We start from the raw sequence: 18,802 nt of genomic DNA, 5'->3' as shown, positions 1-18,802 counted from the left end.
AAAACCGTTTTCAGATTTAACAACAACAATAAAAATCATGTAACCACTTCTTCAAGGAATACGCTAGTCTTTATTCCCAAGCAATCTTCCTGAGCCTGGAAAATCATAAAGTCAAATATGAACATGTCCAATGGAAAATCTGTGACATTAATCTTGGCTGGAGTCGTATTTTTAACAGGACTTGAATGTGTGTGTGTGCGATTATCCAGATGGCCATACAGGAATCGGCCTGATAGGATTAAACCTTTATGCTGAACTCCACTCCATCTGTTCACCAAGGCTTGCCTTTTCTTGTCTGTATATGAATTTTTAGCTTCCTTGTGTCTGGGAGCTGGACTTGGAGTGCAGGAAAAAGAGAGATGTATGCAGGCGATTTAGTACTGCATTAGTCTGGCTCTGTTCACACTAAAAATTATACAAAAAAGTTTAAAAGCATGTCAAATCTACTCTTTGTTTTTGTCCTGGGGTTTCTTCTCCTTATTGAATTTGAGGGTTTATTTAATGTACTTTCATCCTAGGTGTGTATGGCGACATTTGACCAAAAAAAGCACATTTGCCACAAAAAAAAAAAAAAAGTTAGAATGAGTCAAGACACATAATTCTGAATGGATGACTCAGGCAGGAGACAGTCATCTGGGCTTTGTTCTCCATCCCCGCCTCATTACAAGAGGGTTAGTATTAGTCTTTTTTTTTTTTTTTTAATAAATTAGCTCCTGAAACTCTCACTGTCAATTCTTTTAGGTTTTGTATGTTTCTCGGCAAACTTGCTTACTAGGGTGAGGCCTGGGGGAGGCTGCAGTTTACGGCTTCATCTTGAATAAATCAAGCTGAGCTCACTTGGTGCTCCCTGCATATAACCTCAGAAACAGTGGCCAGCTTATCTTTTCACCTGGACAAGTCCAGTTCTAGAAACTTTGAGGACACAGGCCAGGGGACCGTCCGCCAAGGGGCAATGCCTGGAGCGTGGTTCTGGAGCTATCACCTCTGCAACAGTCACAAAGGACCGGGTGCAGAGTGGGTCTGGAGCTATCACCTCTGCAACTGTCACAAAGGACCGGGTACAGAAGGGCTGTGGTAAGCTGTCCAGGCAAAGCCTGGGAAATTCATGGCTAAGGTGCATGAATGGGAAGATCTTTGAGAACCTTCCTCATCAGATGTTTACAGCCTCATGATCAGTAGATGTGTTTAATGTGTTTGTGATGAGAGGCAACAACCTGTGGTGGGCATGGCCCAAAAGGAGGAGACAGAGTAATCTAGCACCCATCTGTGGATGCCCCGAATATCCTTTGTCACAGTGGCACAACACTATCACAAATGGTGGAACTCAGCAGAGCATCAAATGATGTTTGCCTTTCCCCATATGGACATCGCTATTATATGTAACTAGTTCCTTTAACTGAACAGCGGGACAGCAGAAACCAGTGAAACTTCACACCCAAACTTCACTGTGTTGGTAGGAATGTGTGGGTAAACACCTCATAAAAGGTTCTTTGATTCCTTCAATTGATAAAAGTTCTAGTCAGGTGATAAGGAGTGGTTCCCCCTGCCACATACATACATACACACACACACACACACACACACACACACACACACACACATCATCTACTCTTGTAACATGGACATGTGCACATACATAGTCCCAGAGTCTATCCTTCACATTTTATCATAAATAAGGCTAGTTAACTGGGAATCCACCAACACCATTATATATGCACAAATAACTGATTCAATGTTTAATTTATTAATATGAAGAATTCTTTACTTAGTTCTATTGCCAGAGGTAAGGAACTACAATCAGTACATTGGTAGAACCCCTCCATCTACACAAGGCTCTATTGGACAGCATGGGTTTGGGGACCAAGTTTAGATAACTGAGCCTATAACTGGTAATCAGAGCTGCTAGTTATGAAGTCCTCTGCATATTCCAGATCTGCTGGAGGTGATACCTTCAGATCCTGCCAAGAAGGACTACAAAGCGAACCCTCACAGGACCAGGCCAGGAGTTAATGTAACAGGAAAAGGACACTGTTAATTTTGACATAACTACTGTTCTTTGAGTACATGGAGCCCACACTAGCAGCTCTTTAGTTTATAAAGAAAATTTGCCCTCCAGATTCTTCTATGCCATCTTATTTTTGTCAGCAACAAAATTCTACCTAAATTCTAACCAAAGTTAGTAAATAAAATAATGAGGTTCATTGGGGCATTTTGACATGTGCATGCCATTTTACTGTGTTCTTAATTGTGTCCCTCATCTACCACCTCCCCCCCCATCTACTATGCCTTCCTCTTGCTAGTTTAAAATATTATGTAAACCATAGCCCAAAGCTACATAGGGCTGGAGGCTAGATCCCACCCATGATCCACCAGGGCACAGAGTATATAAATCCTCAAGTTAGGAATCAATCCTTGGCAATTCAGTTCTGCGGTGACTAATGCTGCCCCTGACACGTCAAACAATAAATGCAAACCCTAGTCATGGCCGTTTCTGGTTCTGCCTGATATTCCCTCCTCCCCCACGAGACACCATGGGAGTTCCCTTGCTTGCCTTCTTTTGTATGCATACAGTTTCTATATAAGCATTTGGGGAGAAGAATGTTGAAGGATTTCCACCATCATCATGCAAGGCAGCATAGACGGTGACTTTTTAAGGAAAACCTGTGTTTTGTATGTGAGCTGCATTTCAAAACCAACCTTGCCCAGCTTTTAACAAGGCCCAGGCCATGTTTTTTTGCTTTTGCAAATAACTCTGCTTGTATTTCTCTCTGCAAGTACAGCTGCCATGGCAAGCGAGTTGGAGTGAACTTCCATGACTGAAAGCCTTATCATGCTGAACCCGTTTCCTCTCCTCCCTAACATGGCCAGTGGTGCTGCAAGCCAGCATTTGTTATAGCACAGATGTTTCCGTGGTGATGATCCATGACGTCACAAGCACAGAAATGCAGACCATCAGTCTTATCTGTCCATGATGAGCAAAGAGGAGTGGGAATTCCACTTCTATGTAAGCTTTATGGGGTACTGACTCAACTTCCTCCATGACTATTCAGGATCTGGACTGCCCTGTCAGAACTATGAAAAGAAACCAAGATATTTGCCTTTTCCAATTCATTTCTGCTGCCTGATGATTGTGTTCAAGGTCCAGTTGTTCCTTAAAGCTACAGGAACCTCATTCAGATGTCAGCTTTCACCCGGTTGAGTCTGCCTGACTTCCCCTCTCCTACCCTAGAGCTAGCACTGAGCTCAGCAGATGCAGCACACCTGTGGATCCAAGGGGCCTCAGCTCCGGGGTCAGCTCTGCTCTGTACCACTAGGTGCAAATTCCCTTTCTTAACTCTCAGCTTCTGCTCTTTTAATTGGGGATGATAATTATTAAAATGCCCACTTCATGCGGCTGTGGTGAATTTAAATGAACTGTTATGTACCGAGTAAGGGGGACAATAGATGCAAGATGGGAATAAGAAAGATGAGGAGGAAAAGGATTCATCTCAAGAAGATGGGGATGCCATGCATAAATGCAAATGCAAATCATGCTGACAACCCTACAAGTCCACAGTCCTCAAATGTTCCTGGCTTTTTTTTTTTCTCAAGAAAGTTATACCACTTGCTTCCACACAGTCCAACAGTTCTTTACTGAAAAGACCCAACTTCTGTGTGAAGCTGGTGGTTTCAAGCATAGTTCGGAAAACAAACCATTCTCAAGACTTTCTGTCTTCTTCATTCATTCTTCCCCTTGCTCTTACTGAAACTTAATCTTGATGTTTATTTGTGTACACACTCCTGTGCACAGTGTGTGTGTGTGTGTGTGTGTGTGTGTGTGTGTGTGTGTGCATGTGTGCAGAGAGGAAGGAGCATGTATTGAAGTGTGTTACTCAGCCTGACCAGCCAACACTTCTCATGCAGACAGGAACCTTGTCCATTGGCACACTGATGGATGATGACAGTGCTTGGCACTTAATGCCTGATGATTTTAACACTGGTTAGTGCTCGAAGGTCTTTGCCATTCATGTTAACCTTGAGCGGTGGGCCAGCAGAGATTATTCTACTGCAGAGACGAGAAAGTTGCAGCTCAGAGACTTTCGTACTTGAGATTTTCAAAGTCTGCTTTGATTGATGAAGCCAAACCTCCCTTTCAGTTTTGATGCTTATCTGAAATATCTGTCCTGTTTGGCTAAAATAATCTCTTTGGTCCTATAAATATAGCCAACGTTCCATAAAATCTTAGTTGTGTAATTCCTTGTCCTCAATATAGAGGGTGGATATTTATTAACTTTACAGAGTGTTACTACTCTCTTTCCAAGTGAAGTTATTTCCCCCCTAAGACACAGACCCACATATGAACTACAGTAAAAATCTCTCTATTTCCTTCTTCTATTTCCAAGTTCAGAAAACGACATCCTTGCATAATATAACAGGTGCCAATTTAAACACAGTAACATTGAAAATGCTGCCAAGCTTCCAGGCTTAGAAACATCTCTATTGTTACAAGTTGGGCCACTACACACACCCTGAATTTGTAGATCGAGCACCAGGGATACCAGCACTCTGAGGAATTTACCACATAGAGACCAGTGTCCCTCCTCTTTCATTTGAAATCTGGACTTTGTGGATTTTGATGATCTTCCTTAGAGAATTTTTCATGAAGAGAATTCTAAAACATTACTAACAAGTAGATTAACCTGACACAATAATTTAAACATGTTTTCCATTTTCACCACCTTTTTTTTTTCCCAACAAGGATTGAGTTCCACAGACCAACCAAATCAAAAAGACCTTCTAGAAGCCTGCCAAAGTTGAAAGGGAGAGCAATTTGAGGCCTGACTTTATAGATTTGTTGCACATGATAGTTCCTGGAAGAACACTGTTGGTTCAGTGACTCGGCCAGCCGCAGAGTTTACCAAAGATGCACTTTCCTCCTCGGTCAAGGAATGAGAAAGCACATTAAGGCCGGCTGCAATGTATTCCTTCTCCCGCCATCCCACAGGTGATGGGCCTAAAAGCGCATGCTGCTGCCTGAGCACAGGCAGGGCTCAGTGGGTTGTGGCTTCCCCAACCATGCTTCAAAAGAAGAAAGAATCTAAAAGGAAGGCTTTGGGGTCAAGCTCAGGGATGGGGTGCTTGCTTCGTAGGCTCAAGGCCCTGGGTTTGATCTCCAACACTCAAAAAAGGAGGAAGAGGCGGGAAGAGGAAGAAACAGGGGAAGGAGAAGGGAAGGAAATTCTCATTTATAACACACATGTTCATTTTAATGATTTTCTAAATCATGGCTACACTGTGTTGCTACCCATTCATGTTTGACAAAGGCAGATATCATGACATTTTTATTACTTTGTCCTAAGGTCAACGGAAGCGACCGGTGTGCTGACATCTTGAACATGAACCCTCCCTGTCTGTGTTCCCAATGTCATTGTAGACTAGAACTGCAGATAAAGAGTGTGGTTTCCAACAGCTGGGCCCTTGCTGTTTACAACCCTCAAATAAGCCAGACTCATAAGAACATGTGTTCATGTATAAAATATTGATCAGTTGCACAGATTGGGATAAGACTCGTATTAATAACAAAGTCCTGCTTTTGTGTTTAGTGATGAACAGATATGTGTTCAGTGGATGGAGGTCTCTTCGTGTGCCCCATGGTCTAGAGGGTGTGACTTTTTGTGTTTCACTTTTCTCTTCCTGCCCTGGTGCCTGTCTGGTCTGGTTCCCACATCAGGGCTTCTGCTATGACTGGCCTGCACATATGTTACAGAAGGATTTTAATGGCTGGATCATCCTCCTGCCAACTTGCATGTGGCAGGCTGGCAGTGAAGCCACACAGTCCTACAATCCACAGACTGCCCCCCCCCACTCCCTGTACAAGGTTGCTAAAATGCTGCTGATGGCGTCATATTCATCTGATAAGGGTGATGATCACCCAAATTCTATAAAGTTTCATGTCTGTCCACTGAGTATTTCAGGTTGCAATACTGGCCCAGGGAGCAGGAGATGGGGTGCTTGATAGCGAGACGTGATACCAGGAGTTTTTATCTTAACCCAGAAAAGCGCCTTCCCGTGTATCACTGCTCGAGCCAAGTACTTCACCCTTGGGATCGAGCATAGGCCTGGCTTTTCAGTTTGCCTTTGAGTAATGTCGTCAATCTGCTTCAACTGGAGCAAGTTTTATATTACAGGCTCAAATAGCAAGAGACTCTCTCCACCTCTGAAGTCCAATGTGGAGAGAGAGCAGCATTGACTAAACAGTGGGAAAGAACAGTAGCCATGACCCCAGTGTCAGCATCTTGGAAATCTAACGGTTGCAGAAACCAACTTAACTCTTTGTTTAGCCACACCAAAATCCTTAACAGTTGGGCCTCAGTTTCCCTTATTTTTAAGTGGCTATTGTAACTGCACTGCCCTCCGCTGGCTATCAAGAGCATTTAAAAAAAAAAAAAAAGTCCAAACACCCATCGCTGGACCTGACACATCATGACTACTATCTCAGCAGCGACACTATCCTCCCTGGAGACAGAGATCTGAATCTATCGTGGGCAGTCGACCAGACTATGAGTGGTAGCGTTACTCACAAGAGTAATAGGAAACAACAGACTTCTATGTCCAACCAAAAGAGAAACTGACCTATGTAAAATCTCCAAGTTCACTCCTCAGAAACAACGCTTAGACCTAAGCCACCTTTCCCATCAACCCTTACATTTTTAGTGGTCTATCCTCATGTGGTAGTTGAACAACATACCCTTCCGCCTGATGTTTTTCCTCTTTATCTCACTCACGGCTGCTCATTTGAAATTGAAAATGAAGCTTCCCTGGCTCCTCGGACTTGACTGGCTCCCTTGCAGTAAGCCTTCTTGGCGGTCTGTATTTCTCTTTGACAACAACCCTTTTCAGCCACTGCCATTTAAACCATCCTATTTGCCATTATTTCCTGCACAGGAATTAGCATATGCATGCAGCTGCGTGCCTCATCATGTTCGTGCCTGCCCCTGCTTTGTTCGCCTCGGCACCCCTCTTGTCTAATATGGTAGGCAGAGAGCCGATAAATATTTGTTGGCCAGATAAACAACTGAATGAGAGGCAAAAGATCAGTCACCGAGGGTACTGCCCTGCGCAAGAACTGACGTGGCTGGGTTGAAAGTTGAGAATTCTTCTTCCAGCCTGCATTAATAACTGCCGCTACAAAGTCAGGCAGCTCCTGCCTCCGATCTCAGCATCTAGAAGGTAAGGGCAGGAGGAACAAGGAGTTCATGGCCAGCTTTGGGTCCGTAGTGAATTTGAGGCCAGCCTGAGCTAAGTGAGACCCTGTCTCCAAAGAACAAAAACCAAACAAAATAAACAATTGCCACTCTACCCACAATGTGCTTCCTCCATGGATAAGAGGCCAATGTGGCATCTTGTTTCCTGGGCTGAGCTGGCCTCTAGGCCGGCAGCTGGTACCCTGTTCTCTTGGGAGTTAAAATTAGTATCAGTAACCCACACGCAGCCTTATCCCCGCCCCGTGAAGAAGGCTCTAATCATGCAAGGACCCAGGTGGGTCTCGCTGACAGATGTTCAAGTTAGAAGGGAAGGTAGCAGCCAGATGACAAAAACAGGGCCACCAGCTTCCGGAAGTCCCAGGACTTCCTGCCTTTAGGCCCTGCTGGTTCCTGCCCTGCCTTCCCCGCCCTTCCCCCATGCATCAACCTCAACAGAATTGCTGCTCTTTCTGCCATTTGAACTCAAATCCTATCTCAGAAATTGATGGGTGATGCTGCCCTTGACAACACAGTGTCAGCTTTGCTCAGTGTCCAGCTGGTTCAGGGTGCATTATCATAATGGGCTGCCCGGGTGGACCCTGGCCCATGCATGTTCTGGGTCCCTTTCGGCTTTCTGACATGCAGCTATTGCTTATTTAAAAATAAAGGAGAGTTAATAGCTTGGGAGAGGTTTTGATTTTCCCAATCTTTTTGGGATGATAAGCTATTGCTTATTTTAAAATAAAGCAGAATTAATAGCTTGGGAGAGGTTTTGATTTTCCCAATCTTTTTGGGATAATAAGTCTACCTTAATGGCTAAGTGAACCTAAAGGGCTTTCTTTAAACAAAAAACAAAACAAAACAAACAAAAAAAAAGCAAACAGAAAAAACAACAAAAACAAACCAATATTGGGAAAAGGAAAAATGGATGTTTCCCAGAGTCTTTCATGTTTTCTGTTAAGTTGAATGAATTATTATTTTTCAATCATTAAAGCCCTTTCTAACAGCACACTTTAAACTTAAGTCTTGGTTTTGCTCCATTCTAGTACCACCTAGGCAATTATTTACTTGGTTTTATTTAACTGTGATTTTTGTTTAGATAATCTAACTGTTTCTGTAAGTTTGGTCTTTCCCTAAACAGTAATGTCTATGAAATCATGATCTTGAAGCAGTAGTTGTAATTTTTATTTCCTTACAAATTAAGATAAGCATATAACTATTTTAAATATCTTAAGACATGCATGCTGATATATATATATATATATATATATATATATATATATATATATATATATATATAACCCCAGAATTCAGAGCCAGAGCCAGGTGGATTATGAGTTTCCAGCTGGCCTGTGCTGCATAATGAGACCTTGGGGGGGTGTGTATGCATGTGCGCCCACACATGGCATGCATTCATGTGTACATGCCTGTACGTATGCATATGAATGCCCAAGGAGGACTTTAGATATTTTCCTCTATCACTCTGCCTCATTCCCCTGAGATAAGTGTCTCTCACTGAGCCTGAAGCTTGCCATTTCAGTTATGCTAGCTAGCCTGTAGGTCTAACTCTGCAGAAGAACTGTCTCCTCAGCGTTTGGGTAGCATCCCCCAAAGCTGGGTGTGTAGTTCCTCAAGAAGTAAGAAACATTCTCACAGGATCATCAGAGTGTGAAGGACTCTACCAAACCTCCACTTAAGTGTGGAGGGGACGAAGGCCCAGAGAAATCTAAGTTCATCCTCAAACAGATGAACAGAGAAGCAGCAGAGAACTTCATTTTAATGTATTTCTGTAAGCATAACTGAAAAAAATAGAGGAAAATTAGAGGTTGGAGAGACAGTCCAGTGGCTCAGAGCACACATAGCTCTAGCAGAGGACCTGAGTTCAGGTCTCAGTACCCGCATCAGACAGCTCACAGCTGCACTTAACCACAGCTCCAGAGAAGTCTGAAGTCTCTGGCCTCCTCAGACACCCAAACTCATGTGCACATACCCACATATAGAAGCACATGCAATAAGAGAACACATAATTAAAATAAAATGAATCTTTAAAAATAAATACTTCAAACCCAACTACTGGCCACCCCTCCTATATATTATATTAAAAACAGGGGCTTAGGGAGAGAATATGGAAATGTCTATTTGCAAATTGCTACTGCCGGGATCCTTTTGAATTCTCGTGTAAAAGGAGGATCCTCAGAAAAGCAAGAACAGAGAGGGTCCTGGTGTGAACAATGAACTATACAAATGAACACAATTGTAATTGGGATGCATGATTGATCAAAGACAGAACAACAAGAACAAAAAGGCTTCAAAATTGTTCTTCATTTCTGGCCCAAACAAAATACAATCCTCCACCCCACTCCCAATAAAAACACCATAGTGAGCTTATTAAAATAAGTATGGCTCACTCATTTATTAGATCTAACCAAATAATAAATACTGGAAGTTTCCCACCATTGACCAGTTGGTCAAGACATTCTTATAAGAAAGCTTTGAGCCCATCAGTTTCTAATATTATTCCTAGCATGAAGTTTCCTAACCCTATGGCTGTTGTCATCAGAGTTACCTGACCATCTCATGGTTTCTCATGGTCTCCTTCCCTACCTCATACATACACCAGAGAGTCCACAGGACCCACAAATGACTTAGAAACATGATCAGAATAGCTCTGCCGATATACAAGATATTGCTAACCTCCTTGTCATCTTGCTAATGTTATAGAAAACACATCAATGGATGGAGAGGTGGCTTTGTAGTTAAGAACAAGTACTGCTTTTCTAGGGGACTCCAGTTCAGATCCCAGCACTCATTCAGAAGGCTCACTGGTGGTACCTGTAACCCCAGTGCCAAGAGTTCTGATGCCCTCTTCTGGCCATCCTGGCGACTAGCACAAATGTACTATGCATGTGCCCATGTGCACACAGACTTACACATAAATAAAAACAAACTATATTATGCTAGTAATCAAATAGAGTCAGTGTTTTTAAAGTGTGACTAGCAGAGTGGGTTCCTGCCATGGGAAAAGGGAGCTATGAAGGAAAATTAACTATAAGGGGAACACACATACGCTCTCTCTTTCTCTTCCTCTTTTAAGAAATACATGCTCTAGGCTAATTTTAGGAAATTTAAAATACCAGCACAAATGCTTTAAACTGTATGGAGGAAAATAAAAGAATTGCAATTGAGTAGGCGATTAAATTAATTTAACATAATTGCACAGACTACCAGCAGAGAGCAAAGATTCCAGAGTCATGGTTTTGTGGATTTGATTCCTAGATCTACAACTTCAATGCTATGTGGCTCTGGGAAAACGTCTTTTTCTTCTTAGCCCTGATTTCCTTGTCTTTACAATGGATATCTGGAGCACTATGTGCTTGAATAAAGGGGCTCAGTGAACAAATTCATTTTTCAGTTTCATATAGTTAGGGAAACATAGGATCAAATCCCAGGTCCATTTCTACTTATTCTTCTGATTTTGTATAAGTTACTGACTTGAGAAGGTACAATTTTTCTCAACCATTTTACTCCATTTTTACTGACTCAATGATTTTGGTTTCTTCTCTGGCGGGGGGGTGGGGGGTGGGTAGGAGTGGTAAGCAAGATATATCTTGTAGGTCAAAAACTGCAGTCTGTCTTTTGAAAGGCCAAGGTCTCTACCTTTACAACCAAGTCAAGAAGGAAATTCTTTCTATGCAACTTAGGGGAAAGTAAATTCAAAACACAAAACCATCTGGAAAAAAGAACTCTCAAAAAATGCTCGGCTGTCAGCGTCAAACACTCCCACTCCTGATGGATTGAGCAGTAATCAGGGAGACAGCTCCAAGGTGCGGCCAACTCCCCGGTGAGCTTCGGAAGCCCGGCAGGAAAGAGCAAAGTTATAAGCAACTCCACACTATCTTGCCCCAGGCTTTCATGAGACAGGAAGCGGCCGCATAATTGACACTGAGTTCATCAAAGCCCTGTTGGCCCTCCATACACTCTCAAAATTGCCCAGGGCCAAGGCTTGACCAGCCAGCTTTGGGCTGCATGAGTCCCTTGCAGCCTTGGCAGACTTCATTCCAAGTCATCTAAGCCAAACATCTTTGCACATACTATTTCTTTTTCTTGTAAAAGTCTCTCAAGTTTGCACATAAATGAGAAATTCTTGAAGGTTTCCCTGACCCCTAACAAGTGCTTTGTCTAGCTGCCTATGCTCTCTGTAATTATTTCGTCGTCAATTTCATTTCTTATCCCTCTCATTTATATAATAAAATCCATCAAGACAAGGGCCATGTCTACTGATGCTACTATGCATAGTGAAGTGGCATCTCATAGATGTTTAAAATGAGTAAATGATTTGAAATCCACTTTACCAATACATTATATACTTTATTCATGGACATTCAACGGCTTTAGTTCGGAGCATCATAGGCGTCTAGAAATGTCCCAACTAAGCTCCCTTTGGGCAAATATGTACCTGAAGTCCACATAAGCTAAAGGACCTACCCAAAGTCACATAACTAGTCAAAGCCAAAGTCAGGACTAGACTCCAGTTCCCCAGCCAGACAACTGGGTCTTTCAAAATTCTTTTCAGGGCACGTGGATTCTTCTATATGCCCCAGGGCTCTATCACAAAGGTTTTTTTCTCTATCTGGGGTAACTGTCTACCCTCAAATCATCTTTCTCCACAAGTCCACAACAAATTTAAATGCAGCTGGGCAGAGGGAAGGAACTCAATGAGGCTGAACACCCTGGGGCAAACAACATAAGCAAAAACTGCCCAGCCTGAAGCAAAAGGCTTTAAGAAGGTCATATGCTAAGGAGCCAGAGTAACACCGTATTGCCACGGAGATGAGACCAAAAGGTCAGAACTGACTGGTGATGGCACAGACCTACTTCTATCCATCTGAAGCTGTAATTACAGCTGGGGACATGGCCCAGTGAGCCTGTCAGCATTCTTTAGTCTCCAGAATATTTGTAGTTTAACCAAAGCCCACTTTTGTTTATTTCTGTTATTTTGGGATCCTGGTATGTTCATGTTTCATATCTTTGTAATGACTTTGAAGGGAAATTTCATTCATTCATATCTGATGCCCACAAAAGCTAAATATTCATCACTTTCCATTCTTAGAGAGTAAGTTTTATTCTTGTTTTTGTTTTTAATCTCTGTGTGAGCCACAAAGCAACGTAGGACCTCAGGTCGTAACTCATGACCATTAAAATGCTCTTTTATGAAAGACTCAATATCTTCATTGGTTTTTTTTTCCTTCTTCTCGAAAACACTTAGAGTGGCTGCACAAACTCCTAAGAGCTGGGCTTGTGGCTGTCGTCAACATTGTCATCTTTTCCCCCAAGCCCTATATGTAAAAAATACCACCAGAACAGAGCCTTGCCCTCACTCCTAGAAAAGACCCTACAGATAGGAGTTCTCTAATCTGCTCTGTCTTTCTCAGTTGTCACATGGGATGTAAGACCTCCCAAGAGCCTCCAAAAGGAAAGGAACAAAAAAGGGAGGAAAAACATATGCATGTCCAAATTTTATATATATATATATATATATATATATATATATATATATATATATATATGTATATATATCCTAAAGATGAGCATTTAAGCTGCTTGTCAGACAGCTCCCTGACAAAGCCACTAGAGTGTATTCACAGACATTTGCATAAACGCTGCCGGTGAGTTCGCCATAGCTGCTAGCGCTAATGGTACATAAAGTAATTTAGTCACTTCTCCCGGCATTCTGTGTCAGGATGATGAGCACCGGCACTCTGCCTTGTTGCATATTAGATCATTAGATAATAAAGTGTTAGCGCATGCAAGCTGACAGGGTCTCTGCACTCTAGCATTGTGAGGACACAGCATTTTGCCACGGGGGAAAGAAATAGAGAAACTGATGCCACAATTGGCCTTAAATTCGAGTAAATAGAACCTGAAACCCTGGATGAACCACAGTGACAATAACAAAATTCCTGAAGCCCTTTCGAGCACTCTTACACACAGTCCCCACAAATTTGCCTGAGTGGCTTGACTGGAGGATGAGGCACACACATATATACCAATGTTTCACATTACCACGGGTGGGCACGATTCAGGTCCCTTGGTCCCAAACCCATGCTTTTATAGGAATTAGAATCCTGAGAGCAGTTAGATGTGATGCTGCCTCCCTCCACAACTGTACATCTTCCATAAAGCCATTGCTTAAAGAAGAAGCATCAATAAATGCACCCATAAATATCCAGCCAAAGAAAATCTTAGTATTTATGAATGGAGAGAAAAATGGGAGGGAGGGGGCGATTACCATGAGCTACAGTGTTCCAAGTTCCAACCTCTTTGGATCATGCGAGATTCTAGGAAATAAATCTGCCTTTGTCATCCCTCAGATTTGAAATCCAGAGACATTAATCTGAGCCTACGGAACTCCGAGCGCATGGGCCATGCAGGGAAGACTGTTTATGGATGTAAACCATGATTTCTTTTCTAGGAGCTCCAAGTGCATGGGCCATGCAGGGAAGACTGTGCATGAATGTAAACCATGATTTCTTTTCTAGAAATGTAGAAAGATGAGCCACAGAAGGGACTTTCCTCCCAGTGTCTGACAAACAGGATATAAATAGAGATGTGCTGTGTTGTTCAACATAATCCGGGCTACCTGTAAATGAGGCGGGAAAAGGCCCAGAATGATGAAGACTCTACAGGTCTCAAGAGGTGAAGAAGAGGTAAAGACGAGCTGTGAGAAGAAAGGGTAGTAATGCTGAAGCAGAAGCTTGGGTTGATGGAGGCGAGAGTCTTAAGAAGGCATTTTAAACAGGATTTTTTTCAATGGGAAGATAGAAGTATTCTCCCCCAAACCAACATGAATTACAGGTCCACTCCCACCCATCACCAACAAGAGTTCAATTGGCCGAGGAGATATTTGTGCATGCATTTGAAGTGTCTGAATGAGTGGCTGGTTATCTATGGCTACTTTGTAGAAAATCAGATTTCTACATTGCTGCACTGTCATTACTCAAGTTCTGAACATGTCTCCCCTTACATTCTCCTGGAAAGAAGTAAAGTAAGGGTTGGATGAGTGTGAAGGACATGGGGGCATAGCGACCTCTCCAGCAATAGCTAACCCTTGATATGCAGTGAAATGTTACCATTTTGAACAAGGTTCTTTGTAGACTGGTAAACAAAGCAGAAGAAAGAGTCTTCCTTCTGTCTGGGGAATGCTATGATATCCCAGCTGTTACAGTAATATGTATCCTAACCGAGGGAGCATTTGAGCTAAGAGGATGCCTACATGTGTTCCGATCAAGAGACCTCAACCGTTAGCATGGGCAACACTCTTCCTCTGTGTCTTTTCTTCTCTCTCTCTCTCCTCCCTTCTGTGTTTAAATACTAATTATTAGTTATTAAATGATAACATTAGTTAGTTATTAAGAATTCAAAAGTAGGATAGTTTTAATACTTGTCAAATTGGAACATCTGGCCCCACGCCTCCCTCTTAGAGACACTGGTTAGTGTCGTGGCAACAGGGCATGCACGGGGCAGCCTTCGCTGCCCTCACCCAGCCCACTTCCCTAATCTACATCTCCTTCACCCTCCCAACACAGAGACCTATTGTTTTAATCCTAACAGATAACCACCTTCATTTTACCAAGAAGAAAACCAAGGATCCTAAAGGCTAAAGTGACTTGTCCAGGGTCAGACAGAGGTCGGAGTGAGGTGAAGAACAGAATTTAGGATTGCTGGTGCCTACTTCAAGACTTTGTTCTCTGCATTACCTTGCAAAACAGTGTCACTGACCTCTACCCTTTGGAGGCATCCTTCACTAGCTGGTGGCTTTTTCTTTGCTTACTTTGGGATGTTTGTTGCAAGTTTAAATAGTATGGTGCAAGAGCTTGTTCCATTTCCTTTGAAACTTTATTTTCACTCCTATTATTTGTGTATACATGTTCCTACCTGGGCTGGTGTGTGTGTGTGTGTGTGTGTGTGTGTGTGTGTGTGTGTGTGTGTGTGTGTGTGTTTGTTTGCAGGCCAGAAGACAACCTTGGGTATAGTTTCTCAGGTGTCACCACCTTGTTTTGTTTTTTTGTTTGTTTGTTTGTTTGTTTGTTTGTTTTTGAGACAAGTTCTCTTTGTTGGCCTGAAACTCACCAAGTAGGGCTAGGCTGCCTTTTCAGTGGTTCCCTGAGATCTGCCTGTCTCTGCTTTCCCAGAGATGGAATCATAAGCATGTAACCAGACTAGACTTGACTTTTTAATGTGGATTCTGAGGGTCGGGAAGCAGGTTCTCTAGAGTAAATGCTTTATTGACTGAGCCATCCTGCCAGCCTTCTCCTCACTTCCTAAGGGCAAAAATCGGAGCTAGCCATGGGAACTAGGTAGGAGAGCTGTGCTTAGAGCTTTCGCCGAGCCGTGAACTGCAGATCTCTGTTAAGTCCATCTCCAGATCAGCCGGCTCCCATTTCAACCAACCAGTCAGAGGGAAAGCAACAACTTTGGTCCCTAACCCAGGATCTCCAAACTGTGCGCGCTGAGGATCCGTCAAGTGTTCCTTCTCCCTCCCACCTAAGCACCTTTAGTCATATGATGCCTCCAGTGACTTCAAGGGTATTAAGGAAGCACCATTACTGTAAAGTGAGGATCCGAATAATTTTAAGTACAGAAATGGAGCTAGGGATGTAATCATGAGCAGGTGTTTCAAATGGCCTCCTGAAAAAAAGTAATATCTATCCATCTCGGCACTAATGAAACATAAAGCCTCAGCTTTTGAACGATGATGGTTTACTTTTGAAAGACTATAAAACTGGGTGTGGGGGAAAATGCCTTCTAAGAGTATGACATCGGGCCAATTAATAAAATGTACTGTTTGTGTATTTCTCAAGCACAGGTGGAAAAAAACAAGCAAAAATGATGACAGGGGTGTGTTTATTAAATTGGGATGCTGGCAGAGAAGGGCGTTTTCTGCCTTATGAATTATGTCATGGATAGCTTGTGGGCCACAGTAAAAGTCAGGCTATCAGATGATAATTTGTATGGCCGTGTTCTCAGAAGAATCCTGCTGACCTGGCAAAGGACGAGTGGAAGAGAGAGAGGAACAGGTTGGGTTTCATTTGAGGAGATCAGAGAAAGCGCAATTGGTAGCTGGTATGCGGCAGACTCTTGGGTAGACAGAAAGAGGAATTCATTGCCTAGACACTCAAGCGAATTATTTACGTGCACACCCAAGCTAATTCAGATTCCCTCTGAGTAACACACCCTTCCCCTGAAACATTTCTGCCTGTTTCCTGCAGTTGTCTCACAGACAACCACTGATTTCCCCCAATCTTCAGTGGTAGTGATTTCTCCCTGGCCAAAGTCTCCCCTGCAGGGACAGCAGGCTGTGTCACGTGATGAAGAAGAGGGAGTTGTTGGCCCAGAGAATGGAAGGCATGAGAGGGACATTTTGCCTGATTACTGCAGCAGGATGAGAAACTACCCTGGACTCTAAACCAGATCTCCAAATGAAGTCAACAGGTAGTCACACAGATGCACTGTCAGGTTTGGATGTTTCTCCCTATTCACCTATGGATTGGCCTTTTCTCATTTTGTACTCAAATGGGAGCTCCTTGGTCCAGGTCTCTCTCTCTCTTCCCAAGCTGAGAGTAACAGATACCAGCATTCTAAGATAGTCAGGCGAGCAACCAAAAAGAGTATGCTTAAAAGATATACCCTTGCCTTTAAGTCCTTAGCTTCTTACTTTGCAGGGTCAAAGTGCAAAGCACATCAGTGGTGTTCAACCAGAAAGTCTATAATTTATAACAACAGGAAATGTGGTGGAATGGAAGGAAGAAATCACGAAAAGTCACAGTTAAAAGTAGCAATGCCAACCAATGAAAATGATTCGCCTACCATGTTCCAGATAAGAGGGCGTACCTTCCGAGGGGTCAAGCCTCCTAGCCCTCCGCCCATGCTTGGAATTATTGTGGACAAACATGTTATCGGAGACTGCCAGGACATGGCCATCCACGTTGACTGTGGTAGACACCACGACCTGGAGACAGGAGAGGAAAATGAATGAACATTTTCATATAAAAGCATGGTGGGAAATAAACTCAAGTTAAATAAATAACAGCTGGGAGCTGAAGAAAATTGCACAGCTATTTCACATAATAACTGGTGCTTATGTTGTACATGTCTAACAAGAGGCGCTATTGATGAGTGGGTCTTCGGCATGGAACGCTTTTGATGCCGTTTTAAGTAAAATTGCACAGTTTATAGTTATGCAGCAAAAGGTACCCTGTTAACCATAATTTTTACAAGGCGGTCTTTATTAGCACAGTTTTATATATATTTTTTTTACACAAGGGTGGCTGTGTTTCACCTAAATTACCCTTCAGTTTAGACACTGAAGTAGATATCACAGTAGATCATGCAAATAGAAGTCTTTTAAATCTTTAAAATATCTCCTCCCTGCTGTGTCAGGGTTACAAAGGTAGGGCAGGAAAATGAGAGGGTTGAGTAGAAGCTGGGATCTACTTGTGTCTTCCTCTCCCAGGGGTCTTATTGAAGTTTCTTACACATTTTACTCTTTTGTCCCATGTTAGTTTGGTGAATCATATTCATACCTCCCTCAGACCCCTTATCATCATGCCAACCCCCCCCCCCAAAAAAAAATCCTTGCTAATTAAGGGTCTTAGATCTGTTTCAAAGAGAAAAAAGTAAAACAGAACTAATGAAATGCCAACTTAGATGCCCAGGCCACATCTCAGGGTGACTCAGTCAGGCTTGCCACAAGGGTCCGAGAAAAACATGCGCCTCTAGAACTTTGACTAAAACAATGAACAGAATTGACCTACATATCTCCTTATATTAAAAAGGGGAGGAGGATTAAAACTGAATCCACAGAGATATGTTTATTCATGTGACCTCTTACAACCAAATATAATAATTGCCTGTAATCGCAGCTTTGGCTCCCAACTCATGCTTTGACACGAGAAATGGCCATCAGACAGCCCCTGTTTAATCCACCTATTATGTTGACTAATTAACTTTGCCCGCTGGCTTATTTCTTCCTCCATTATCAGCCCCTGTCAGCCACAAGCACCCAGCAGCATAGGGGAACCTCGGGCTCTTTGATTGATCACCAATAGATTGACATGCAGATTAATTTAATTAGAATCACCTCACTTGAGAAATGAAAGACAATGGCAAGAAGGCTAATAGATCTGCTCTTATAATGAGGCCAGCCTCCTGAGCAAAATCGGAAGAGTTCTGATTTATTTTGCTCAATTCCCCAGTTGCTTGGAAAGACTCTTGATTTAATTGTTCTCTAGTTTTAGAGGCATTAGCTTCTAAAGAGGTGGATGGCTTTACAAAACTTGGTATGTACTGTGCCCTTAGCTTTGGAGACAGCCTTTTCTCTGAGTTAGCTAAGGGGACATGGGCTTCTAGACTCTTTGGGGCAATACTGTGGTTTCATTGCCTGATGAAAATAGGGGAAAGCATGCACCTTGGTCCAGACTTGTCAGTTATCAAACCTCGATGTCAAAGTACAACATCCTACTGTCCCTCATTTTCATCTAAAAACTTTCTGCAAAATAAGTGCAACTTCCTTTTCCTGA

At 42.7% G+C, this 18,802-nt stretch overlaps 1 protein-coding gene across 9 annotated transcripts in view; it reads right to left on the bottom strand.

Annotated features, from left to right (window-relative positions):
• The window catches only part of Ebf1 (EBF transcription factor 1), a 389,332-nt gene that overhangs the window by 104,235 nt on the left and 266,295 nt on the right, over positions 1-18,802 (bottom strand). For 7 of the 9 annotated variants that reach the window (XM_042283865.2, XM_042283864.2, XM_042283871.2 and 4 more), the window contains one exon: positions 17,091-17,232. In XM_042283865.2, coding sequence (XP_042139799.1) covers positions 17,091-17,232 — 142 coding nt within the window. The remainder of the gene's footprint in view (positions 1-17,090; positions 17,233-18,802) is intronic. The other 2 variants (XM_042283866.2, XM_042283867.2) reach the window with 1 other exon arrangement.

The sequence above is a fragment of the Peromyscus maniculatus genome, chromosome 8 (genome assembly GCF_049852395.1).
Source record: "Peromyscus maniculatus bairdii isolate BWxNUB_F1_BW_parent chromosome 8, HU_Pman_BW_mat_3.1, whole genome shotgun sequence".
In the NCBI taxonomy this organism is placed as follows: Eukaryota; Metazoa; Chordata; class Mammalia; order Rodentia; family Cricetidae; genus Peromyscus; species Peromyscus maniculatus.
Note: the sequence above shows the minus strand (reverse complement) of the source record. Positions and strands in the feature narration are given on the sequence as shown.